The 27,951-nt window shown below is 37.8% G+C and overlaps 1 protein-coding gene across 1 annotated transcript in view; it reads right to left on the bottom strand.

Annotated features, from left to right (window-relative positions):
• Positions 1 to 27,951, bottom strand: part of tbca (tubulin cofactor a) — an 82,333-nt gene continuing 54,382 nt past the window's right edge. Inside the window, exons 3-4 of the mRNA XM_063047685.1 lie at positions 4,276 to 4,362; positions 1 to 1,824 (exon numbers count right to left, since the gene is read on the bottom strand). Of these exons, the coding sequence (XP_062903755.1) occupies positions 1,744 to 1,824; positions 4,276 to 4,362 (168 nt within the window). The 3' untranslated portion in view covers positions 1 to 1,743. The remainder of the gene's footprint in view (positions 1,825 to 4,275; positions 4,363 to 27,951) is intronic.

Raw genomic sequence — 27,951 nt, forward strand, 5'->3', positions numbered from 1 at the left:
AGTTCTACAGCAAACTACATTCTTGGAATAAGGCTCGTTTAATTTACGTCATCCTTACACAAATGCCTTTGCATACAGTGAAAAGTATTTGTTTCTTCTATTTTTTAAACAATGTAGTCTAAGAAAATTAGTAATATTTCAATGTTAACAAAACAAAAAAAACATTAAAATACAGATAGGGTGGCACCAGAGATCAATGGCCATTCTTTAATTTTCAAATATGAAATAAGATGGACATGAGCATTGCTTTCCAATGTGTTTTATATGACATATGTAAGATAATGTTGGACTTCTTATTAACTATGCAAAATCAAACTCTTGAAAATAACCACAGAAAATGAACTTGCAGCTTGAGTTGAGTAATGCAGATGGTTAAAATAGAAATCTGAAATTAGCTGACCTCTCCATCATAGAGAAGAGAAATACGATGTGTAAAATAGCTCATGTAAGGAGTATGCTTTGCTCTGATGTACCACTATTTCACAAGTGAGTTGAAGTTAACTCTACTGAAATACATGGAGATTTATTTAAATTGTTCCCTACATTTTATCTACATATTTGTTTGGTACTATAATTATCAATTACAAAATGTTTATAAAGTATAATGTAAAGTTTAATACCTCAGTACACTGGATGCTTAAAATTTCAACAGATTGGGTAGTCTTCCTATTCTACATTCAGCAATTTTGTAAGATTACAATATTCATCAGGTAGTTAAGCCTACTGCCGGTCTACCAGTAAGACACAACATGAGTCCAAATGATTTTAAACAAGAGTAATAAGACAAAAAATCTCTCAAACCTAATTACAAATCAAACTTTAGTTTGATCAATCAGAATTAGGTTTAACATCAATGACACAGGTCATGAAATTTGTTGTTTTGCAGCAGCAGTACATTGCAATACATAATAACAAAATTATAATGCAAAGAAAGACCAAAAAAAGTTGCTGGCCATTATCTTATGACATATCAATATTGGTATAACACCACACAAAATCAACTGGTCAATACTATGCTGTTAGTACCACTGCAACAAGTTTAAAGTACCATGTGCCACCATGAAGACACTGATTTTTAATCCTAGAAGATGGCTGGTGAAAAGATTCACAAGATTCGATGCAAGTCATCAAGCAGTTTTCAGTATTTGAATTTATATCAGACTGGAGACATGTCACACCCAGTATTACACAGCCAAGCAGCAGGAGACAAGGCTAGATGAAGTTACACTCTTCAAGTTGAGATCAGACTAATGGTTCACAGGGTGCTTTCATCCCACTATGTGGGTTTGATAGCAAAACAAATCACTTGAAACAAACAAAGCTGTCTCTGGTCTTAGGTAAGTTAATTTTTTAAGATAAATTTGTATATTTCACCAGTACATCTTTGACCAATGATACAGCAGTTGCTGAAATGCAACCATTAAATTGCTGGATTACAATCTATATTCACTTTAACCCATAAGCAGAATGGAAGGTATCCCTTAGCAAACAGGCATTTGCATGTCAGATGCACACATAAAATAAGACAACTCATTGTCAGCATGTACATTTATTTAATGTTTCATTATTTCACCATGATGTGGCACAAACTTAGTCTGATGTACAATGATTACACAAGATTGATGCATATAACCCAAGCTTAATAATAACAGGATCACAATGTCTAAAGTAAAAATAAAGAGGGAAATGGAATGGACATTGTAAGTATTAAAAACAAAAGAGATTATCATTGTTAAATAGGTTCTATGCTTCTAATTTAATTGATCCTATTGTGGCCTGGGCTTCCTTGTATTCCTCAGTTTCTTCCAAATCTTTCTCGCTTTCCTAAACAGGAAGGATATAAAATGCAGAATATTTTAATTTTCCACAAATGTACATGTACTTTGTATAACATCTATAATACTCCGGCTAACAGATTACTGTAAACACTCACAAAACATTCATAACTACAACAGGACACTACACCATATTGTACAAGACTAGTACATGTACTTCTGTCTCTGCACACTTGACGTGTTCTAACTTGGGATTCTACAAGTTGGATTCTCTGGTGTGATTAGCAGCAAAGATGGTCAAAGTCAAGCTTATTGTCACAAGAACATCGCTATTGATGAGGATAGAAATGATTAATGTTAATCACTACAAATGGTTTTGCAAATGTTTGAACGAAATGTGTGCTTTTCTTTGAATGGGGATTAACGCTGTTGAATAGGCTTAGTAGTGAACTGCTGTGACCATTGACTAATTACCAATAAAGAGAACAAAATTCCAACAAAAATCAAAATGATACACTATTAGATTCCAATTGGAATCCAAACAAATTTACAGAGCGAACTCTCAGCCAATTGAAGTCCAAGTTTCAGAAGTAACAGGAGATATAGATAGTCCTGTTCATACAGAAAGGAACTTATTTATAGACTAGTGCACTTATTGCTTTTTCTAAAAACTGAAATTAGAATGTGAATTAATTAGGGAAAATAAAAACAGAAGAATGGAAGCTCAGCAAGTTTAATGCCCACATAACTGGTCCACCCAGATCAGGAATGAGAACAAAAATTCTTCAACCCGTGTTAAATTAGCTAATTCTAACTAGAGCTAAAAATGACAATGGAACTCCTGGATTAAGATTATATCAGCGAACCAAAGCATCTCCTTGATGTTTGTGGTGGACCAATTAGAATCAGATGCAAACACTAATTAGACAGAGGTGGTGGGCTTCAACATTGAAATTAGAAATGAACAGCAAAGTGTCTAACCTTTTCCTGATTACCAAGTTAAATTCTAAACACACTTTAGTACCTCAAAAAGTTACAAAAAATTGAGAAATCTGTAGCAGTTGGAATTGGTGGAACCTCCGCTGGAGGATTTCACAACACTGCAGAACATGAAACCTTTGGGTAACAACAACATCACTTTGAGTCAATGACACACAAGCACTGCTTAATACCAATTTAAAGTTATGCCTTCGCTACACTTTCATCTTTACCCCAACCAATGCTCAGATAATCATCTTCAACCAATCAGCAAACTACAACAAATAGTCCCAGTTCCTTTAGGACAGACTGGAGAATGTCATTTAATGCTTTCTGTTCAGCATAATTAAATAATAAAACTAATGTAGTTTGTTCAAATTGTGGACATTCAAAGAATAAGAGAAATCCTTTTTCAAATTTTTAGTAAAAAAAGATTAAAATCAGTATACACTATTTAAACTCGATTTATCTGTTTTAGAATTTGATTATTATCAAGTTTGAAGAACACCATTACACACAAACTGGACTTCAAAAAACTATTTTCTTCCCTTCCACCAAAACAAGTGTCTAATAATATAAATTACAGATTAACAAGTGACTGTTCATGTTCAAAAATTGCCAATTCTGATAACAAGCAAAGGTGACCCTTAAGATATTACTATGGCTAATTTAGACAGTTTACAGCTAATTTTACATAAAAATGCAAATGAATAAATACACTGAAATGGTTGTAGTCAAATTTCTTTAAAATATGTTTGTGATAACCTAATTATTCTAGGGAACAAGAATATTTAGAAACAGCTGGTATCATCCATTTTCACTAATCCTGTGTTTATTATAGATTCAGAGCTTTTATCCAACCAAGCATACTTTAATAGACTAAACTCCCCTAACATTTACACCTCCATTAAAATTATACTTCACAAAATATCTAAATATCTACTTATTTTATAAAAGTACTTTAACTGCAATTTTCCAAAATTAATATAAATTGCATCGCCTCATGCTTGCCAAGACGAATCTACTGGTTATTTTTTTGTTTAACATGTACGTTCCCTGAACAATTTGAATAATGAAATGCATTTTATTGCAACTTTATTCTTGAACATCTGTGGCAAATTCATTAAATGTTAAAAGATAACTAGATAATGCAAATGAAGCCCCACAACCATAAATTAAGCTGTATATGAACATCGTACATTTTTATTTAGTCGAGTAAAGGAAAAACTAACAGTTATTTCTTTAAGAATCAACGAGAGTAGTTCTTCATTTTCAAAAACAGTACAATAAGAAAATCAGCTTTATGGCACATCTAGTTCATAGGTTTGAACTGAGCCATAAAATAGTAAAACTTTGGCTTGAAGTTGAGCTTGTAGCAAACAAAACAATACATTATTGTAGGAACTCTGCTAATCTTTTCAATCTAGTGATGTAATATATTCATTGTTCAAAACACATACCAGAAAAAAATATTGAAGCTGTGCTTATTGAACTGGCCAAACTAAAAATAAAGCACTCTTACCAATAGTTGTGTAAGGTCACCATAGGCAGTTGCCAATCGCCGTTGACAATCTGGAATCATCATACGTGATTCTTGCAAAATTTCCATCTAAAAATAAAAGTATAGAAAATGAGGCTGGAACCAATAAGACCGATAAGATATTATACTTGATGTTTTGAGCTGAACTTTGCAATATTATATCTAAATTCATCAAGATGTCACCATCTTATAAAATCTCACCTATACACTACTTTCAGAAATCTTGCCAATAATTTGACTTCTACTATATCTTTATGACATGGAAAGACAATTATACCATTGAATAAGTTCAATAAATATATGATAATGAATAATTGTTTTTTCTAATTTGCATTTATAATAATTCTGATACAAAGTATGCTTTGTTTCTATTTTTTAAACAAATGGCTCTATTGTTGACATAAAAAGCTTTCATCTTTGAAGTAATAAAGAAATGCTGTGTTCAAGTAATATCACACAGATAATTACTGCATGAAAAAAGTTATTGAGTTATTGATCGTACTATGTGCTCACTGCAGGAGGTTTAGGCTGTGAAAGACAAAGGTCTACAGGAGCTCAGACAGGACAGCAGAGACCAGCAGGTCCATCTTCACGCTCTTTATCATACATAAGTTATTTCAAAAACCGCACATTAAATTTTTATCTAAACCATTATCATTTTGATCTCATTGGTATGAATTGAAGTAACAAATGCAGCCTTGCCACTATAACGAGAGCTCAACGAAACAGTGCAGCATTAGAAATAGTACAAAGGCTTTAGTTTTGAAGCTTCAGAGAAGTAAAAAGGAGTTCGTTCTCCATGTTTAAAGCTTAGGTGTATTGCACCACCTCCTAATTCTGCTTTATTCTTAAGAACTGCTTTCCAAGTAGTTTACTTACTTTATACAAAACAAGCAAAAGCTTTAGTGGTGTAATTGGTGAAAAAGCTCACTGTTTGTCCATAACTAAAAATAATTAAACCTCATATACTCTAAAGCTCCAATAATGAAACCAAAGCTATACACTGTTGTATTTTGAATTATCATTGACAAAATGGAATTCTAAAATTGTAAATACATGATATATAGACCATCTTCAACATAGTTTGAGTGACTAACACTTTACTATGAAGAATAAAGTATATTGAAAAATTTACAGTTTCTATTAGTAATCAATTAACATTTTGCCTTTTTAATTGAAGCTATAAGTTAGCTAAACAGTGGTTAAGCAATGAAATACCAAACTATAATACACCAAAAGCAAAAAAAAGTTTCAGGATCTGAGGCACTTTCTTTTGCTGTGTTTTTTTTCCTCTTTTTGCCAGAAAGCAACAAATTTCACAACATATGCTAATGATATTAAACTTGATTCTGATACTGCACATAATTGCGAGAAACAGAAAATAAAGGAGAAATCTGGGAAAGCCCAGCAGATCCAGCAGCAGCTGTACAGACATAAAAACTGAGTCCTGTTCTGATATAACTCAGTTCTTTTCACTCCACGGATGCTATGATCTGCTGAAATTTTTCTCAGAATTCTTCTGCACTTTTGCAGTCAAGTAATAGAAATTTTAGCCTTACATAATCCACCACTGAAAATCTTAGGATATAGAACAAAAATTGGCTGTTACGAAATATGTGCAAGAAAAGTAAGTAAGTAAACATTTTTCCATGTCATGTTTCTTATGCATATGCATTTGATGTGGCTTCGCTTTATGGAATATCACAATGCAAACCATTAACGTACTGTGGACAGCATTCTAACTAGCTGCATCATCATCTGGAATGGCGGGGTGGGGAGGCAGCACTGCACAAAATCGAATAAGCTACAGAAAGCTGTGAACTCAGTCAGCTCTAACATGGGCACAGCTTTCCCAGTCTCCATGACATCTTCAAGGAGCGATGCTTGAAAAATGTGACATCCATCATTAAGGACCCCCATTACCAGGACATGCCCTCTTCTCACTGCTATCATAAGGGAGAAGGTGCAGGGACATGAAGGCACACACTCAATGACTCAGGAAGAGCTTCCTTCCCTCTGCCATCAAATTTCTGAATAGACATTGAACTCATGAACACTACCTCACCACTTTTTCCCCCACTTTTTGTACTTATTAAACTTTTTTAATATATACTTTTTACTGTAATTTAGGTTTTATGTATTGCAATGAACTGCTGCCACATAACAACAAATTTCATGACAAATGCCAGTGATATTAAACCTGGTTCTGATTATTTAAAAACACAACCACTCCTCCCCGGCCCTACTGTGGGATTTCTTGTATTTCAAATTTCCAGCAACTATTATATTCTGCATCTTTGTTGCAGAACGGCATTTTTGAATCATTTTCCTCTACTCTTTCCCCTTTCCCACCTCTTTCAGAGATTAGCTATTAAAACCCTTCATCACCCTCTTTCAATCCATCACCTCCATTCCCACTTCCCTGCAATTTAAATCAAGCTTGATTTCTAATTTATTGTACTACTTACAGAAATTCATTACCCAAAATGTTAACGATGTTTTTATCTTCTCAGTTACTGCCTGAGCTGCTATATCCTGTATTTTGCCTTTTGATGCCTCCACCACTCCTTAAAAGACAAGAATTATGCAAGATACTTAGTCTCAGCAAGACTATTCATTTATAGTACAGTTGATCAACTGTTCCGGCATTCTATAATTAGGATCTAGCCAAACAGTATTCTGTATTCCGTAGCAAAAAAGCTAGAAATGTGATATTAGTCAAAATATCTATTAGAAAAGTACAATTCTATTAAAACAGATTCTGTACTTTAAATTTTGGCCCATATTATCTTAATGGAAACTACTAACATAGACAGTTTTTGTGAAGCTAAATATAGAAACAGAAAAATCAGAATGAACTATTTGAATAGAGATACAAAGGGCTGCAGATGCTGGACTCGAACAAAAACAAACTGTTGGTGCAACTCAGTGGACTGAGCGAAGCAGGGTGCCAACCCCAAATGTCAGCTATCCCTTTGTCTCCAAAGATGCTGATTGACCTCATGAGTTCCTCCAAAGTTTAGTTCTTTTGATGTAGCACTGCATCTACATCAATTCCTCCCCCGCCCACTATTTTAAAGGTTCCCTTCTCCATAACTTGACATTTCACCATGTTGAGAGCAACTGTCTTCATCTATGGATAATATACATATGTACACTCATGATTCCTAATTTTTTCTTCTCTCCACTAGCTCTCAAACTATCACTAGCTCTGTGAAATATTATTCTTGAAAGAACACATAGCTCTCTACACCCACAAATGTGTGGCTAGGCACAGTTCAAACACCATCTATAAATTTGCTGATGATACAACTATTGCTGGTAGAATTTCAGATGGTGACAAGGAGGCGTACAAAAGTGAGATGGATCAGCTGGTTGAGTGATGTCACAACAACCACCTTTCACTCAATGTCAGTAGGGCCAAGGAATTGATTGTGGACTTCAGGAAGAGGAATTTGAGGGAACATACACCAGTCCTCAGAGGTATCAGCAGTGGAAAGGGCGAGCAATTTCAAGTTTCTGGGTGTCAACATCTCTGACCATCTATGCTGGGTCCAAAATATTGATGTAATAACAAAGAAGGGACGAAAGTGGCAATATTTCATTAAGAGATTGAGGAGGCTTGGTATGCCTCCAAAGACCCTCACAAATTTCTACAGAAGTACCATGGAGAGCATTCTAACTGGTTGCATTACTGTTTGGTATAGAGGGGCCACTGCACAGGATCGGAAAAAGCAGAAAGTCAGCCAACTCCATCACGGGCATTCATCATTAAGGACCCCCATCACATGCCTTCTTCTCATTATTACCACCAAGGAAGAGGCACAAGAGCCTGAAGACACACACCCAACATTTCAGGAATAGCTTCTTCTGCTCCGCTATCAGATTTATGAATGGACATGAACACTACCTCACTATTTTTCCCTTTTTTTTCCGCATTACTTATTTTTAATATATATTTCTTATAGTTTATAGTTCATGGTTTAGTTTTTAAAAATTATATATTGCAATCTACTACTGCTGCAAAACATCAAATTTCATGACATATGCCAATGATATAAAACCTCATTCTGAGCTTCCTCAGCTGAGATGATCACAACCATCATTTTTAGTGCATATCATAAACTGCTCACCAGCTGCAAATTCAAGGTGTCCAAAGGTAACCTTTCAATGCCATCCTCCCCATCTAAGAATGCCTATTTCTACCCCTTTAACATTATCTGCTTCTACCTCAAACTACTTGGTGTAATTATCTCAATTATTCCAACGCTATGCTTGCCAGCCTCCCATTTCCCCAAGCTACAAAGCTAATTCAAAACTGTATTGTGCATATTTCATCCTTTATTCATTCAATTATATGCACTTGAACATTTTCTCTCAGCATATTAAATATAATTTTCATAATTTGGTTATTGTTTCTTTTGCCAGTTTATTGAGAAATATATATTAAGGGATAGGACTTACATGAAAGCAGACAGGATTGCTTTAAATTAGCATCATGGTCAGCACATACAGGCGGGCTGAAGGTCCTGTTCCTACACTAGGCTTTTCTATGTACAATGTAAATTGAATTAGACATTGGCTCAATGGAAGAAGCCAAAGAGGGGTAGTAGAGAATTGCTTCTGTTGGAGTTTTTCGAGGAGGTTACCAGGAAAGTGGATGAAGGGAAGGCAGTGGATATTGTCTACATGGACTTCAGTAAGGCCTTTGACAAGGTCCCGCATGGGAGGTTAGTTAGGAAAATTCAGTCGCTAGGTATACATGGAGAGGTGGTAAATTGGATTAGACATTGGCTCGATGGAAGATGCCAGAGAGTGGTGGTAGAGAATTGCTTCTCTGAGTGGAGGCCTGTGACTAGTGGTGTGCCACAGGGATCAGTGCTGGGTCCATTGTTATTTGTCATCTATATCAATGATCTGGATGATAATGTGGTAAATTGGATCAGCAAGTTTGCTGATGATACAAAGATTGGAGGTGTAGTAGACAGTGAGGAAGGTTTTCAGAGCCTGCAGAGGGACTTGGACCAGCTGGAAAAATGGGCTGAAAAATGGCAGATGGAGTTTAATACAAGTGTGAGGTATTGCACGTTGGAAGGACAAACCAAGATAGAACATACAGGGTTAATGGTAAGGCACTGAGGAGTGCAGTGGGACAGAGGAATCTGGGAATACGGATACAAAATTCCCTAAAAGTGTCGTCACAGGTAGATAGGGTCGTAAAGAGAGCTTTTGGTACATTGGCCTTTATTAATCGAAGTATTGAGTATAAGAGCTGGAATGTTATGATGAGGTTGTATAAGGCATTGGTGAGGCCGAATCTGGAGTATTGTGTTCAGTTTTGGTCACCAAATTACAGGAAGGATATAAATAAGGTTGAAAGAGTGCAGAGAAGGTTTACAAGGATGTTGCCGGGACTTGAGAAACTGAGTTACAAAGAAAGGTTGAATAGGTTGGGACTTTATTCCCTGGAGCGTAGAAGAATGAGGGGAGATTTGATAGAGGTATATAAAATTATGATGGGTATAGATACAGTGAATGCAAGCAGGCTTTTTCCACTGAGGCAAGGGGAAAAAAAAAACCAGAGGACATGGGTTAAGGATGAGGGGGGAAAAGTTTAAAGGGAACATTAGGGGGGGCTTCTTCACACAGAGAGTGGTAGGAGTATGGAATGAGCTGCCAGACGAGGTGGTAAATGCAGGTTCTTTTTTAACATTTAAAAATAAATTGGACAGATACATGGATGGGAGGTGTATGGAGGGATATGGTCCGTGTGCAGGTCAGTGGGACTAGGCAGAAAATGGTTCGGCACAGCCAAGAAGGGCCAAAAGGCCTGTTTCTGTGCTGTAGTTTCTATGGTTTCTACGGTAATCTCATTCATAGAGCCTCGAGATCTGGTGTCTTGTGCACTATTCCTTCCTGTGCCTCATCATTAACAATATAATTCATTGATCCAGATTATACTTTGAACTTTTTACCCATCCTCTTATCTACCTCTAGCTCTCACTCCTTTCTTAAAGTTTTCTTTAAAAACATCTGACCAAATTTCTGTTCATTTGCTCTAACTTCTGATTATTTTGTAAAGTATGATTGTCAAAGCACAGCCAAATTTTTTATGAGCTATTAAAGCCATGATAAAATGTTATACAAATGAAGGCTGTAATATTTTTGGACTTACATTCAAAACACTTCACAGACATATGTTCTAAAAATGCTTGAAACTGATGTTCTGCATTAAACAATGTGTTTTTTTTTATCGGAATGCAATGTTTTTCAAATTCATTCCAAAAGATACCAAATTACGACTAATTCTATGCACCAATCCAAAAACTCTAAGACCTGTCCCATGTTAGCCTTTTGCCAGTTTGAATCTACAGGTATATCCTATGATGCAAATCTTATAATTTTTAATTCAAATTCAGAATTTACCTTTTCCATATTGTTTCTTATACAGTACTGTAATGTTAATAAAATCATCTGATTTCATTTTAATCAGGCAATCCACAACTTGAGGTAACTCACCTTCACTGTTTCAGAATCTCCCAATTCTGCTGCAAGCAGATTTAAAATGCAGGTGTTCCAGTCAGGACTTCATGCTGAGTTTGAGATTGTGGGCATATTTCTTTGTGAGTAGCACAAAATCTAAAAAGCAAGAGGGGCCTATCAAGGCTTTCTGCAAAGTTTGAGATCAATTGTGTTATTAGGCAATTGGCAAGAGCAAATAAAAGGTAGTTAGGTTTAAGTGGAGTGGCCATTCCAACAATGGTCGGAGTTAGAGTGGGGAACTAAGGCTTTGGCAAGGAGGCACAGGTGAGTACTAGGGAAGAACAGATGAGGTTTCTTTTAATATAGTACTTAACTAAAGACATATCAAATTACAACTAATTAAATAAAGTAGAGATGCCGGATCAGGTGTTGTGATGTAGCTGCATGATATGGGAGATAGTGGCCTCCACTGTGGTTCCTGATGACCACATTTACAGCAAGCGTTGATTGCTCAAGGAACTCAGACTCAAAGGTGATGATCTGGAATCTGAGCTTCAAACACAACGAAGCATCAGGGAGGGGGAAGAGATACCTGGATATGGTGTTTCAGAAGGCAGCTGCACCCATCAGATTAACCAATTCAAATTGTGGACAAGGACAAAGGGCGTAACTGTGAGTGAGGCAGGTAGGGGGCTCCAAGAGCTAGTGTTAGAGAAGGCTCAGCCCTTGAGTTTGCCCAACAGGTCTGAGATAGTTGCTCCCTGTGAGTATGAGTGTGGAGACTGCAGGAAGTATTAAACACATGGCTCAAAGATTGGTGTGGGAGAAGTAGGTTTGAATTCATGAATTGACACTAGTATTGAGGAAGGAGAAAGCTGTTCCAATAGCAGGGGCTCCACCTGAACTATGCTGGGACTAGGGTGCTGGCAAATCACGTAATTAGGGCTTTAAACTAGATAGCAGGGAGAAGGGGGGCTCTATTGGTAAAAAAATGAAATCAAATTCTTAGAAAGTAACAAAGAATGAGATGTAGAATGCTTGTGGGTAGAGTTAAGAAACTGTAAAGGTAAAAAGACCCTGATGGGAGATATACAAACACAAAGCATGTGGAACTCAGCAGGTCAAGCAGCATATATGGAGAGGAATAAAGAGATAACACCTCAGGCTGAGACCCTTCACCAGGACCTTGCGTTTATGATGGGAGTTATATACAGGCTTTTGAACAGTACATGGAATACAAATTACAACAGGAGATAGAAAAAGCATGCAAAAAGGACAATGTTACAACAGTCATGGGGGTTTCAATACACAAGTAGTTTGGGAAAATCAGGTCGGTGCTGGATTCCGAGAAAAGGAATTTGTAGAATGCCTACGAATTGGTTTTTTAGAGCAGGTTTCCACTAGGGAAAAGGCAATTCTGGTTTGGGTGTAAACCAGATTAGAGAGTTTAAGGCAAAGGAACTGAGAGGCAGTGGTCATTATATGACAGAATTCATTCTGCAGTTTAAAAGGGAGAAGTTAAAATTCAATGTATCAGTATTATAGCTCAGTAAAGGTAGCTACAGAGGCACGAGAGAGGAGCTGGCAGTGGCTTACCAGCAGGGATGAAGGTAAAGAGCAATGGCTGGAGTTTTTGAGAATAATTCATAAGATGCAGGATCAGTTCATCCCAAAGAAAAATAAGCATTTTAAAGGGAGGATGATACAACCATGGCTGACAAGGGATGTCAAAGACAGCACAAAAGCAAAAATGAGGCCATGCAATACAGCAAAGTTCAGAGGGAAGCTTGCAGATTGGGAAGCTTTAAAAAAAAAAATCAGAAGTCAACTAAAAAGAATACAATAAGAGAAAAGATGAAATATGAAGGTAAGCTAATCAATAATATAAAAGATGATGCCAATACCTAAAGCTTTTCCAAATAACGAATGAAGACAGGCAAGAGTGGACATCAGACCTCTGACAAAAAGACACTAAAGTAGCAATTAGCATGGTTTCCTTAAGGGGAAATTTTATTTGATAAATCTGTTGGAATTCCTTGAGCAAATAACAAGCAGGATAGACAAAGGAGAGTCAACAGATAACTGTTTACTTAGATTTTCAGAAGGCTTTGACAATGTGCCACACAACGAGGCTGCTGAACAAGACCTTGTGGTATTACAGGAAAGATACTAGCATGGACAGAAGGTTGGCTGACTGGCAGAAAGCAAAGAGTGGGAATAAAAGGGGTCTTTTCCAGTTGCCTAGTGGTGCTCTACAGGTGTTAGTATTGGGTCTGCTACTTTTCACATTATATATTAAACTGAATGACAGAAGTAATGACTTGGTGACCAAGTTTGCAGATAGTACACAGATAGGTGTATAGTAAAAGGAATGAAGGCATAGACTATTTTGCTAATGTGTAGGTGCAAAGTGAAAGTGCAAAGATGGAGTCAATATTAAGGAAAACAAATGCTATGTCAGCATTCATATCAAGTGAAGTAGAATATAAAAGCAAGGATGTAATGCTTTATAATCTCAGAAAGAATGTACTGTCATTGGAGGGAGTCCAGAGGAGGTTCAGAAGGATGATTCCAGGAATGGAGGGGTTAACATATGATGAGTGTTTGGCAGCTTTGGGTCTGTACTCACTGGAATTTAGTAGAATGCATGGGGATCTCATTAAAACCTACCAAATGTTAAAAGGACTAGATATGGTGGCTGTGGAGAGGATGTTTCCTGTGGTGGGAGTATCCAGAACTAGACAGCACAGTCTCAAAATTGAGGGGTGCCCCTTTAGAACAGAGGTAAGGAGGAACTTTTTTTTAAGCCAGAGAGTAGTAAACCTGTGGAATGCTCTGCTACAGACTGCAGTGGAGGCCAAGTCCATGAGTGTATTTAAGGTGGAAGTTGATAGCTTCCTGATCAGACAGGGCATCAAAGGATATGGCCAGAAGGCAGGTGTATAGGGTTGAGTGGGATCGGGGATCAGCCACAGTGGAATGACAGAGCAGACTTGATGGGCTGAATGGCCTAATTCTGCTCACATCTTATGGTCTTATAATGCTTTGGTCAGACCACATCTGGGGTACTGTGAGCTGGTCTGGGCCCTATATCTAAGGAAGGATGCACTGGCAGTGGAGAGGGTCTTGGGAGGTTTACATGAATGATCCCAGGCTTGATGGCTCTGGGCTTGTACTTGCTGAAGTTTATAAGAATGGGGAGGGGGAATGAAACATACCAAATATTGGAAGGCCCTGATAGAGTGGACATGAAGAGGGTATTTCCAATAGTGGAAGTGTCTAGGACGAGAGGCCTCAGAAAGAATGTCTCTTTAGAACAGAGATGAGCATTTTCTTTTGCCAGAGGGTGGTGAATCTGTGAAGGCCAGGTCACTGGGTACATTTAAAGTGGAGGTTGATAGGTTCTTGACTAGTGTGGGTGTCAAAGGTTACAAGGAGAAGGCAGGAGATTGGAGTTGAGGGGAAAAATAAATCAGCTATGACAAAATAATGGAGCAAACTCAATGGGCCAAATGGCCTATTTCTGCTTCCATGTCCTATGATTATCTGTGGTATTACTCAGTTTTTCCTTCCCCCAATAGCACAGCCTGACCTGCTAAACATAGCAAATAACAATGAACTTTGCCAATTTTACATCCTTTTGTTTCCAACTCTATAACTCACATACTGTACATCATAGCTTTTATTCTTATTTTCTCTCTAACTGCCCCCACTAAACTGGATGGTGTCTGTAATATATCCCCAAGGCAACCCCGGCAATGTCCTTTCAAATATTCCTCATCCATTCCTTTAGCACTCTCTCTCCGCAATTAAAGAACAACTTCTCTATCAGTTCTGACTGAAGGGTCTACAACCAAAGAGTTTCTTTTTACTTGTATTGAAGGACCTGCTGAGCATTTCCAGCATTTCCTTTTTTTTTAAATCACAAATTTCTTAACGTAGACAAAAAGAAAATGAAATATTGTATATGCATATTAATTACAAGTTTAATAATTCTTAAAATACCTGTAGCAGGAAAATGACAAATGTAAATGTTATACTAAATACAAATGTACAATGGATCATAAAAAGGTCTCTGAACATTAACCTTAATCTTAGCATGGGCAATGGAATGGCAAATGTTCAGCAGGTTAGTGCTACTGCTGTATACTCTTAAGACTTGGGTTCAATCTTGACTTTGGGTGCTGTAAATAATAAGACACCAAGTCAGTAACTGTGACCATCAAGCCAAAGACAGTACCACACTACACACAACTTCCTAGAGCAAGTACTTCCCGCCACCTCTCTCAACTCACCCAGCATCACTACAAATACATATTACCTTTTTGACATCTAATAAGGATCCCTACAACTAAAGCTAACAGCAATCATGCCAAACCCATTATCCAGCAATTCTGCTACCATCATTTCTCATGGCAACCATCTAACCAAACTCTTGAAGTCTGTGCATTTTAATTTTGCCTTGATGAGATTCGGATCATGCATTAGGTAGCATCTAATTTCTTTTCCACAATGCTACCCTTCCTTTGTCCTGAAATTTCTCATTCCCAACTTTGTTACTTCTAGGCAAACAACAGGAATTCTGCAGATGCTGGAAATTCAAGCAACATACATCAAAGTTGCTGGTGAACGCAGCAGGCCAAGCAGCATCTATAGGAAGAGGCGCAGTCGACGTTTCAACGTCGACTGCGCCTCTTCCTATAGATGCTGCTTGGCCTGCTGCGTTCACCAGCAACTTTGATGTATGTTGTTACTTCTAGGCTTGATTATACCCAATGCTCATCTGGATAACGTTCTACTTTACAACCTTCATAAACTTGGATCATTTAAAAATACTCTGTCAACATAATCCACACCATGCCATCATTCATGTTCTTCATGTTTTTCTATACATCAATTAAAAAATTTATGGCCTTCCGCTCTCTACTTCCCCAATTTGTTCAGTCCCACAACCTTCTGTTATTTCAATGTGTTTTAAATTCTGCCTTCTTGAAAATCACTGATACTAAATTGCTCTACTTATGGCTGCTACACTTTCAGCTATGCAAGGACTGGAATTCCTGTATTAAACATTTTTTTAAGATCACGCATGACATGATGTTATAATTGACCTCTGTTACTGGGTTTTACAGAACAAAGAAGTTGTGATTAATACCTTTTTATTGCTACAGAATATACGTATACACAGTGGAAGAGTTTGACTACTACCTATGCTCATCCTCTAGACTCAGACACAGAAACAGAAATGGGAGATGGGTGTCTGTGTAATATAGTAGTTATTATTTAAAGATTTAAATTGGAAACTGATGAGCATCTTCCCCTAGGGATTGTGCAGGTTCGGATACTATTCATTATCTTTTGTTAATCAATATCTTGAAGTTACATGAAGGATAGTATATAATACCATAGGAAAAGTAACTTAAAAATTCAGAATAACTAATCAATACATGTTTATTACAAGACTGTATTCTGTGTGATGTAGAGCAAAACATGGTTTCAATTAGGCCATTAAAATTCTGTACACACGGACTAAGCATAGTCCCTTTTAATTCAACAAGCACCAAAGGATATGTGTATTGTGTTATGCCTAGTTTGCAAATAAATATTTATTTCTCAATCGATATTTGTCAGGTCAAGTCTGGTGTTTATAATAACAAAAAAAAACTTATAGTGATAAGGAATAATACTCAAGTTACAATCAACAAAGAATATACATGAATTGCCATCTACTGGTGTGGTAGCATATGACACAAAGACCATATAACAAACATGAACAAAGCAATTCATCCGCCACAGTCCACCTAAATGTATGAATAACCTTAATTTCCATAATTCTTCAGTATCCTTTACCATGAAGTTGCCTGAAACAGTATGTAATGTGAAGATCCAAATGTTATGAACCCACAGGTTTCATTTACTGTGGACTGTTATTTTAAGAGCGCCTAAGTGATGCGGGACTATGATGTTGTTCACTGACTGACTTGAAGCTTGTTTAACTTTAAAACGGGGGGAGGAGGGGAGGAGGGGAGAATGAACGACCGCCTGCTGAAACTTCAGCTGGTTACTGCGATGGTTCGAAACTCTCTTATGCCCACAAGGGTGGGTTAAATATCTGCACACGGTGCACTACGAATGGGTGTCTGTCACTTTGTATAATCCAAAGGAGTAGATTTTGTCTGGGATATCCTGTGGAGACCATTTATGTGCTAACCCTTGCCTGGGTATGTTGTGTGGTAATCCCTTGAAAATTATATACCTGTGACAGATCACTTTCGGTGATAATTCGTATGTGGATTTGGAACGACCCGACGGACAAGATCTACAGCAACTGTTATCTCATTTTACCATCGTTGAATCCGTGGAATACTTTTGTTTACCTGTGGAATTCGATGTAACCACCTTTTCTCTACATTTCACCCTAGATTACAAATATCTCTCTCTTATCATTCATTCCGTGGATGAACTGAACTTTCCTACTTTACAATCTCAAGACTCTAAGCTTTGTTTCCCCAAGCTTAACTTAGTTTGGGAGCTATATTACACACATATATACACATAACACTGTTAACATTTATCTTGGTTAAGTTACGATATTATAAGTAGGTACTAATGAAGATAGTGGTTTTAACATTAAAACCTGACTCAGTGTGAAATCTCTTGCTGCTGGTTTATTTCTAAAAGGCTACAGTAAGTAACAATATCAAATATTGAACATGTTTATATTCTGCTAATATTAATAAAGCAAACAAGTTGATTTACCTTTCACCTGAATTTCAAACGGTTAATTAAGTTGGTATGATTATCAATGGCACCAAGGGATTGCAATGAAGTTGTACACAGTCTTGAATAAGTAGATGCATTCATAAATGAGCAATGTCAAATATAGAACAGAACGACTATGGTATACATCCAAGGCTAGGTACGCCTGTCTGCTTCACAACAGTAAAGTGAGATCAATACACATGTTTTAAATTATGCAAGTTAGTTATGCCTTTTTGGAGTGACACAAGCATGAGTACAGGAGCCACAGCTTTTTACAATTCAACTAATGACTTTGATGAAGACATCAAACATACTTTAATAATTTTTTTCTGGTGATATAAGTTTAGGAAGCAAATTAAAACGTTTTTAAAAAGATATACATAATTTAGTAAGCAGGCAAAAACTTGTTAGATAAAATAATAATTTGGGGGAAAACAAGGTTACCCACTTTTGGTTGCATAGGAAAAATAAAATATTGTTTAAATGCAAGAAACTACACACCGCTGCTGTTCGAAGGGATCTGGTAGTCAAAAATGAACTCAAAAAGTTAGCATGGAGGTAAAACAAGTAATTTGGAAGCTTGCAAGAGTAATGAATCAGCCATGATGGAATGGTGGAGTAGACTCATTGGGCTGAATGGCCTAATCGTGCTCTCTGTTTTATGGTCTTAAGGCAGATAGAACGTTGTCCTTTATTGAAGTGTACTGAAATATAAAAGGGAAGCTTTAATGAAACTTTACAAAATATTTTGAGACTTTACCTGGGAGTTCAGTGAATAGTATTGGTCTCCATTTTTAAAAGAATATACTTGCATTGCAGGGTATGTAGAGCAGGTTCACTAGGTTAATTGATGGGATGAAGGACTTAGCATATGAACAAAGGTTGTTCCAATACTTGTTAGTGGATAGAATAATCTGAAATGATCTTATTGAAGTAATATTCCATGAGGGCTTGACAGTTAGAAGCCGAGACTGAGGAACTACAGGGTATTGATTCAGAATGAGGGGTTACTCATGAAAGAATGCAGAAATTGAAAATACGATATTAGAACAATAATGCTCGAACCACTCCTGCATTTAAAGTTACTATTCTATAGATTTGCTAAGTATGTCCGGAGAAAAAGAATCTCACGGTGATATGTGGTGACATGTATATGCCACATACAAATTTTACTTTGAACTCTGGCTAGACCACACGGAGTACTATGTTCATTTCTGGTCTTCTCATTATAGGAATGTGGTGGAAGCTTTAGAGATTGCAGAAGACATTTACCAAAATGGTGCCAGAATTAGAGAACATATCTTATGAGGAAAGATAGCGTGAGCTCAGAATTTTCTCTTTGGAGCTAAGGAGGATGGAAGGAGACTTGGAAATGTATAAAATGATAAGAGACAGAGTGGACAGCCAGCAGCCTTTTTTCAGTGCAATAATGGCTAATATGAGTGGACATACTTTGAAGGTGATTGGAGGGAAGAATAGGGGGTGGGGTTGTCAGATGTAGAGTTTCTTTCTTTTACACAGAATACCAAGTGCATGGAATGCACTGTTGGAGTTGGTAATAAAGGAATTAGGGACATTTAAGAGATTCTTAGGCACATGGATGAAAGAAAAATGTTGGACTATGTGGGAAGAAAAGATTAGACTGATCTTAGCTAGGTTAAGAGATTAGTACAACATTGTGATTGAAGGGCCTGCACTGTTCTTGAACAGAAAACTGTACTGCACAAGAAAAGGCCCTTTGGCTCAAACTGCTGTGTTGTGCTGAACCAAATAAATAAGTAATAAAATGGCCAACTAAACTAATCCCTATGCCTACAAAATGTCCATATCCCTCCATTTTCCTCACATTCATGTGCCTCTCTAAACATCTCTTAAACATCCTTAATGACCTGCTTCTGTGAACACCCTGGGCAGCGCATCCAGGCACCCATCACTCTATATTAAAAAAGAACTTGCCTCTCATATCTCCTTTAGAATTACCCCCTCTCACCCTAAATACATGCCCTCTGGTATTAAACATTTAAGCCTCGGGAAAAAGATACTGTCTATCTACTCTATCTACAGTGCCTATAAAAAGCATTCACCGCCCCCTCTTGGAAGTTTTCATGTTTTTTTTTATTGTTTTACAACATTGAATCACAGTGGATTTAATTTTGACTTTGTGACACTGATCAACAGAAAAAAACCTCTTGTGTTTAAGTGAAAACAAAGCAGATCTCTACAAAGTGATCTAAACTAAATACAAATATAAAACACAAAATAATTGATTGCCTAAGTACTCACCCCCTTCAAGTCAGTATTTAACAGATGCACCTTTGGCAGCAATTGCAGCCTTGAGTCTCGATCAGCTTTGCACATCTGGAGCCTGGAATTTTTCCCCCATACTTCTTTACAAAACTGCTCAAGCTCTGTCAGATTGCATGGGGATCATAAGCGAACAGCCCTTTTCAAATCCAGCTACAAATTCTCAATTGGATTGAGATCTGGTCTCTGACTTGACCACTCCAGGACATTCACTTTGTTGTTTTTTTAGCCATTCCTGTGTAGTTTTGGCTTTATGCTTGGGATCATTGTCTTGCTGGAAAACAAATCTTCTCCTAAGTCACAATTCTCTTGCAGACTGCATCAGGTTTTCCTCCAGGATTTCCCTGTATTTTGCTGCATTAATTTTACCATCTACCTAAACAAACCTTCCAGGGGCTGCAGTAGTGAAACATCCCCACAGTATGTTGCAGCCACCACCATGCTTCACAGTAGGGATGATGAGTTTTTGATGATGTGCTATGTTTACACTAAGCATAGCATTTAGTGTGATGGACAAATAGTTTAGTTTTTGTTTCATCAGACCATAGAACCTTCTTCCAGCTGACTTCAGAGTCTATAAGACCATAAGACAAAAGAATAGAATTAAGCCATTTGGCTCATTGAGTCTTCTCTACCATTCAATTATGACTGATCCTTTTTCCCCTCCTCCTCAACCCCATTTCCCAGCCTTCGCCACATAACCTTTGATGCCGTTTCTAATCAAGAACCTATCAATCTCTGCCTTAAATACCCCCAACGACCTGGCATCCACAGCTGCACGTGGCAACAAATTCCACAAATTCACCACCATCTGGTTAAAGAAATTTCTCCGCATCTGTCTTGAGTGGATGCCCTTCTATCCTGAGGCTGTGCCCTCTTGTCCTAGATTCTCCCACTATGGGAAACATCCTTTCCACATCTACTCTGTCTAGGCATTTCAACATTCGAAAGGTTTCAATGAGATCTCCCCTCATCCTTCTAAATTCCAGCGAGTACAGAACCAGAGCTATCAAATGTTCCCCGTATGATAACCCTTTCTTTCCTGGAATCATCCTTGTGAACCTCCTCTGGACCCTCTCCAATGCCAGCACATCTCTTCTAAGATGAGGAGCCCAAAACTGTACACAATACACAAGGTGAGACCTCATCAGTGCCTTATACAGCCTCAGCATCACACCCCTGCTCTTATATTCTAGACCTCTTGAAATGAATGCTAACATTGCATTTGCCTTCCTCACCACTGACTCAACCTGCAAGTTTGTCCTGTGTTTTCTTGTGATATCATTCTGGAGGAACGCTGTATCATTTTTTAATGCATGCATTTCTAAATGACAATAAACGAGGACCGAGTGTCCTCATAATCTAAAAAAAAGTTAACTCCCAAGTCCCTTTACATTTCAGATTTTTGAATTTTCTCCCCGTTTAGAAAACAGACTGCACATTTATTTCTACTACAATAGTGCATGACCATGCATTTTCCAACATTGTATTTCAATTGCCACTTTGTTGCCCATTCTCCTAATCTGCCTGTCCTTCTGCATCCAACCTGTTCCCTCAGCACTACCTGTCCCTCCACCAATCTTCGTATCATCTGCAAACCTGGCAACAAAGCCATCTATTTTATCATCTAAATCATTTTTTATACAGCATAAAAAGTGGCCCCAAAACCTACCCCTCTGGAACACCACTGGTCACTGACAGCCAACCAAATAAAGACCCTTTTGTTCCCATTCGCTGCCTCCAACCAATCAGCCAATGATCCAAGTAAGGCTGATCCAACCATCTTAGTAACTTTTCTGTCGTACCATGGGCTCTTAACTTGGTAAGCAGCCTCATGTGCAGCACCTTGTCAAAGGCCTTCTGAAAGTCCAAATCTACAACATCCACTACATCCCCTTCATCTATCATACTTGTAATCTCCTCAAAGAATTCCAACAGGTTCGTCAGGCAGGATTTTCCCTGAAGGAAACCATGCTAACTTTGTCCTATCTTGTCCTGCATCATCAAGTACTCCATCACCTCGTCCTTAACAATTGACTCCAACATCTTCCCAACCATTGTGGTCAGGCTAACTGGTCTATAATTTCCTTTCTGCTATCCTCCTCCTTTCTTAAAGAGTGGAGTGACATTTACAATTTTCCAGTCCTCTGGCACCATGCCAGAGTACAATGATTTTTGAAAGATCATTTCTAATACCACCACAATCTCCAGCACTACCTCCTTCAGAATCCTAGGGTGCAGTTCATCTGGTTTGGGTGACTTACGTACTTTTAGGTCTTTCAGCTTTTTGAGCACCTTCTCCCTTGTAAGATTAACTGCACACACTTCTCTTCCTTCACACGCTACAACATCTGGCACACTGCTAGTGTCTTCCACAGTGAAGACTGATGCAAAATACTCATTTACAGGTTTCCCCCGCCATCCGAAGGTAGAGCGTTCCTATGAAATGGTTCGTAAGCTGGAATGTCGTAAAGCGAAGAAGCAATTACCATTTATTTATATGGGAAAATTCTGTGAGCGTTTGCAGACCCAAAAATAACCTACCAAATCATGCCAAATAACACATAAAACCTAAAATAATAGTAACATATAGTAAAAGTAGGAACGATATGATAAATGCACAGCCTATATAAAGTAGAAATACTTTTCCACAATCATTGCCGGCACTGTTCTCCGTAGCAAAAATCTCACGCAAGCACTCTTGGCAGAAAATCTCATGCAAGCGCTGTTGGCAAAAACACTCTCTCCAGTAACCTTTAACCTATGAAGCTGCCAAATCATACCAAATAACACGTAAAAATACACAGCCTATATAAAGTAGAAATAATGTATGTACAGTGTAGTATCACTTTACGGGAATCGGGAAGACAGCTTGCTGAGCACACTGATGATGGTGTGTTAGACTGAGTCGAGAGATTTTGGGTGGTGCAGTGGCCCCCACCCTCCGGGCCACCGACCGGTACCAATCCGCGAAGCATGCAGGGGTACAGCGGTAGCCTGGAGGCACCCAGCACATCTTTAAGAAAAAAAAGCCGAAATAAATATGCTAATTAATTAGGTGCCGCCCGGCACGTAACTGTCGGCCCAGATCAGAGGCGACGCAATCAGCAATCTCCTCTGATCAGGGCCAATATTTACGTGCCGGGCGGCACCTAATTAATTAGCATGTTTATTTTGGCTTTTCTCTTAAAGATGTGCTGTGTGCCTCCCGGCTACCGCTGCATTCTCCGCGAATTGGTATCGAATGTACCGCAGCCTGGGGGTTGGGGTGATGGAACACTGGGGTGTCATCTCATCATCGTCTGTTTCCATTAGGGCAGGCAGGTCATCTTCTCCTATGTCTGCCTGCCTTGATGTCGAAGGTCGAGGTTCGCCATCTGCTGTGGCTGATGTGGAAGGCTTGCTTAACTGCTGAGCCTCGCGCATTTTTCTATCATACAGTTCTTTGTAAACCATCTTGCAAATAAGCCCTAAACCGACGTACCATTTCAAAATTAACGTCGTACTTTATCATTGAAATGAAAATCTCACGTAGTTGCTTCATGTTCAGTTCCTGGATGACTTCACTTTTGCTATTGAATTCGGTTTCGATTGTTATCCTTTCCTCTTCCAATTGCATCAGCTCTTCATCTATCAGTTCTTGGTCTTCAACATCATCTTTGTCAACTTCCACAAGCCAAACTCACTTTGTCCTTGCTTCATTCACCACGATCGAAACGCTTAATTATGTCTAGTTTTACGCTAAGTGTAACACCCTTACGAGCTCTTTTAGGCTTTTCCAATATCTTAGAACTCATCTTGCTAACGGCTGCTCACAGGCACGTGTTTAAGCAATGCCGGTGAGAATGCAGTTCTGAAACCGGGGGAGAGCAGCTGCTCGGGGTGCGCGCTGCTTTTCCCCGCGTGCTGCCTTTCTTCGTAAGAGTGAAAACACCTTTCGTTAGCGAAAACAGGGAACTAACGTAGGTCTTTCGTAACAGTGAGGTTTCGTAAAACGAACGTTTGAAAAGTGGGGGACACCTGTAGTTCATCTGCCATCTCCTTGCTCCCTGTTATTATTTCTTCTACCTCATTTTCTAGTGGTCCTATAGCCACTCTCATCTCTCTTCTATTTTTTAAAAACATATTTGAAAAGCCTTTACTATCCACTTTGATATTATTAGCTAGCTTGTTTTCATATTTCATCTTTTCCCTTCTAATGATTCTTGTAGTTGCTCTCTGTAGGTTTTTAAAAACTTCCCAATCCTCTATCTTCCCACTCTTTTTGATTCTAGTTTCCTAACCTTTATATACTTCTCCTTTTTCTTCTTCGCTAAATTTATCAGTTCCCCTGACATCTAAGGTTCTCTTAGCTTGCTATCCTTGATCTTCCTTCTGACTGGAACATACCTATCTTGTACTCTGTGCAGCTAGTCTTTAAATGCCCTCCACGTGTCAGATGTAGACTTGCCCAAAAACAGTGTTCCCAATTAACTCTCTCTAGTTCCCGCCTAATGCTCTCATGATTTGCCCTGCTCCAATTTAATTCTCTCCTGCAAGGTCCATGCTTATTCTATCTATAGCCATTTCAGAAGTGAGTTATGGTCACTGTTTCCTAACTGCTCACTCACTCAGGGTCAATCATCTGGCCCTGATTCTATGTTCTCTAAGAATGAACATTATAGGGGGAAAGGAGAATTAAAATAGAGAAAGATGAACAATCATGTTGCTAGCTCAATGTTTATTTAAAATGCAAGTTACACAATTGGCTTCACACTGCTATATGGTCAGAGCATTTATTTGTTTAAATTATGCATCCAAATGTATTTATTCCATTTATCAAAATCCCACTATCTGTGAATGTTAGACTTGGCTGAAAGTGTATGTTATAAATAGCTGTTAGAATAAAGAGGGCATAAATAAGTTAAAAAGGGAAAAGAATGCCTGCATTCATAAGAATGCAAGCCTTCATACACACACAATGTTGATAGGTTTTGATATTTTTACCATTAATGATGCTCTGCCCCCGTTCTCTAAAATTGTTATTCAGTATTCAGATTCCTATTGCTTGAAAATTGAAGACAATATGGTGGGATCACTTTCTTCCATTGATTTTTTAAAACTATTCCTTTTAATTTCTTTGAGCAGGGTACTACTACTCTGTGATCAACCTACCTGCTTTACATTTCAGTGGTAAAGTATTAGTTCAGATATCCAGAGAGGAGGATTGCATAAGAATCAATTGTCAAAACTAATAAATATATAATAACAAAGCAGCGTTTGCACTGTACCTTTAATTCTGTTTTCATCTTTTCTACCCTTCCCTTCAGATCTACTGGACTATGTATATGTGTATTGTAGTAGCAAAGTGTGATTTGTACAAATATAATGCAACTGACTAATGGACCAGCAGAATTTTAAGTTGTTAACTAATAAATTATGCCGCATATGAAACCAAATAAATCTCTTTACAGAGTGTTACACTTGGTCTCACAATTGTATTCTATAAAATTAAAAAAGGCATTGTACTTCTAAAAGCCAACCAAAAATATTCTAAGAGTCTAATGACATGATGCAAACAATAGTAATGAAGACAGATTACAGATATTTAGCTGCCAAGGTCAATAACTGAAGTCTACCTTCACCACTAATCTAGCTCAAACTCATTTGGTAAAAGCAATTTTTCACTGATTTCAGAGGATATTATATTTTGCGTCTATGATATATCCGCAACAAAATAACTTTGTTTTCAGTATCTCTGATGCAGGTATACTATTCAATACTGAAGAACAAAATAGCATAATAATACCATACTTGTACAAATGAAGGGTTTTAATCTGGTACTTAATGAAGAGATAAAATGTAAGAAAAATCTAAAACCTTCCTTGAGTTCAGAAAATTATACTTCCAATTAAGCATGTCCATTATATAAATAAAAACACCATTGCAGAAAGAAACATCTCATAAATACTTTATTAATACAATACAAAAAAAGACATTTAGCATAATGTTCTGAAACTGGAAAAATTTATAAGTGATTGAACCTAGTTTAAAATAAATTAAAGAAAGTCATAAAAAGACTGCATGGAATTGAGTCATGAAAACAAATCAGAATTTGGTTGTACAATAATCAACACGCACACAAGAGACACTAAGATACATTGCTTACAAAGCTCCATTTTCTTCTCCAAATATTTGTTAATAACAGAAAAAGAATCACTTCTATGAATGTGCAAGCTGAATCCTGAAAAATTCATTCAAGTTTCAGTTCCCGCGAATATAAGCTCTCCACCTGCACAAGTTAGTTACCATTTATTATCAAATATGAGAAATACTAGCTTCCTTTGCCACATCTCAGTTCCAGTCAAAAATACCCTGCAATTGGAATCCACTCAATGTATTTTCTACTCAGTATCTTTGAAACTTAATGGAGTGACAATTATTATCAATTTCAAATTCATATTTTCAGGGAGTCCAGAACCAGAGGGCACAGCGTCAGAATACAAAGATGTCCTTTTAAGACAGAGATGAGGAGGAATCTGTGGAATTCACTGCTACAGAGGGCTGTGGGGCCAAGTCATAGGGTAAATTTAAAGCAGAGTTCTTGATTAGCAAGGGTGTCCAAAGTTACAGGGAGAAAGCAGGAGAATGGGGTTGAGAGGGGTAATAAATCAGCCGTGGTGAAATAGTGGAACAGACCTGATGGGCCAAATGACCAAATTCTGCTCCTATGTCTTATGGTCTTATCACCACTGACAATATCACTGTCTTTCTCTCCATATGATGCTTGACTTATCATTCTCCATTGTTTATTTTGTCCAGACACATGCATACAACACCCACACTTGTTCACTCTCACTTATTTTCATATACTAGATGTCCCCAAAAAATTTAAACACTCTTCCTTATATAAACACACACATATATATCCCTCCATAGCCTCAACTTCCTCTGTTTTCTCATACTTGGTTCTCTTCCAGTCTCCTAACTTTAGCCTCTTGCAAATATTGTTCCCTAGTCTTTATTCTCAGTGAAGTTTTCAGTTTTCTCCAAAACCCTCTCTCCATGCTTTGCTATCCTTGAAAGGTACATCTTTGACCAAGCTTTCAGTGATCTCCTAACTCATTTAATCAGAACCTTGGCATCTGTTCCATTTTCTCTCAATGGGATGTTTGTCTATGTTGAAGATCCTATATAAATGCAAATTGTTGTTGATAGATTTAAATTGAGGAGTAAAGTAGTGTTTGGCATGAATGAGGAATCTGAATTTCTTTGTGATAGCTTTAGCAGGAGAGGTGCACGAGGTTCCACTTCAGGTCAGATACAGAGGTTGATAGTATTATCAGGTGAAAGCATAAGGATGGAGCTGGAGGAAGTGGCTATAGCTGCTCATTAAGAACAGCAACGCATCACAGAATTGAAAGCAGCAGCAAGATTTTCATTGCTCCCACTCAAAGGCATCAAGAGTCAGGAAGATGATTAATGCAGAATTGAATTATCATATATGTGCTGGGATGATACTGAGTGCGGAGCATTGATTTAAATGAGAAACAGAGTGAGAGGAGGGAAAATGTCCTGGAATTCCAAAGTTACTATTCTCATATAAAAAATGAACCCATCAACTACAACACAGAGCTATGATGAAAAGGCTTCAAAGTCACTTTTTTATCATCTACTATACAGGTGATGACAAAGTGACTCATAGAACATCTACAGAACACAAAACATAGGCATAGGCCCTTCACCCACAGGCTCCAAGGCCCTTTGGCACATGACAGCCGTGCTTACCATGATGCCATATTAAACTAATCCCATCTTCTTGCATGTGGTCTACATACCAACCATTCCCTGCCTATTCATGTGTCTTGTCTAAAAGCCTCTTAAATGTTGCTACTGTATCAGCATCCGCCCCCTCCCTTGGCAAAAGGATTTAAATGACCACTACTGTGTAAAAGTACATGCTCATAAATTTCCTTTAAACTTTCCCACTTTCACCTTAAAGCCATAACCCTTAGTTTTTGATATTTCCACCCTCGGAAAAAAGACATTTCCCTATCTGCACTTCTCATAAAAGGTCACCCCCTCAGCCTGAGGGTCCAGAAAAAAACAATCCAAGCCAGCCTCTCCTTA

Source organism: Mobula hypostoma, chromosome 5 (genome assembly GCF_963921235.1).
Source record: "Mobula hypostoma chromosome 5, sMobHyp1.1, whole genome shotgun sequence".
Taxonomy (NCBI): Eukaryota; Metazoa; Chordata; class Chondrichthyes; order Myliobatiformes; family Myliobatidae; genus Mobula; species Mobula hypostoma.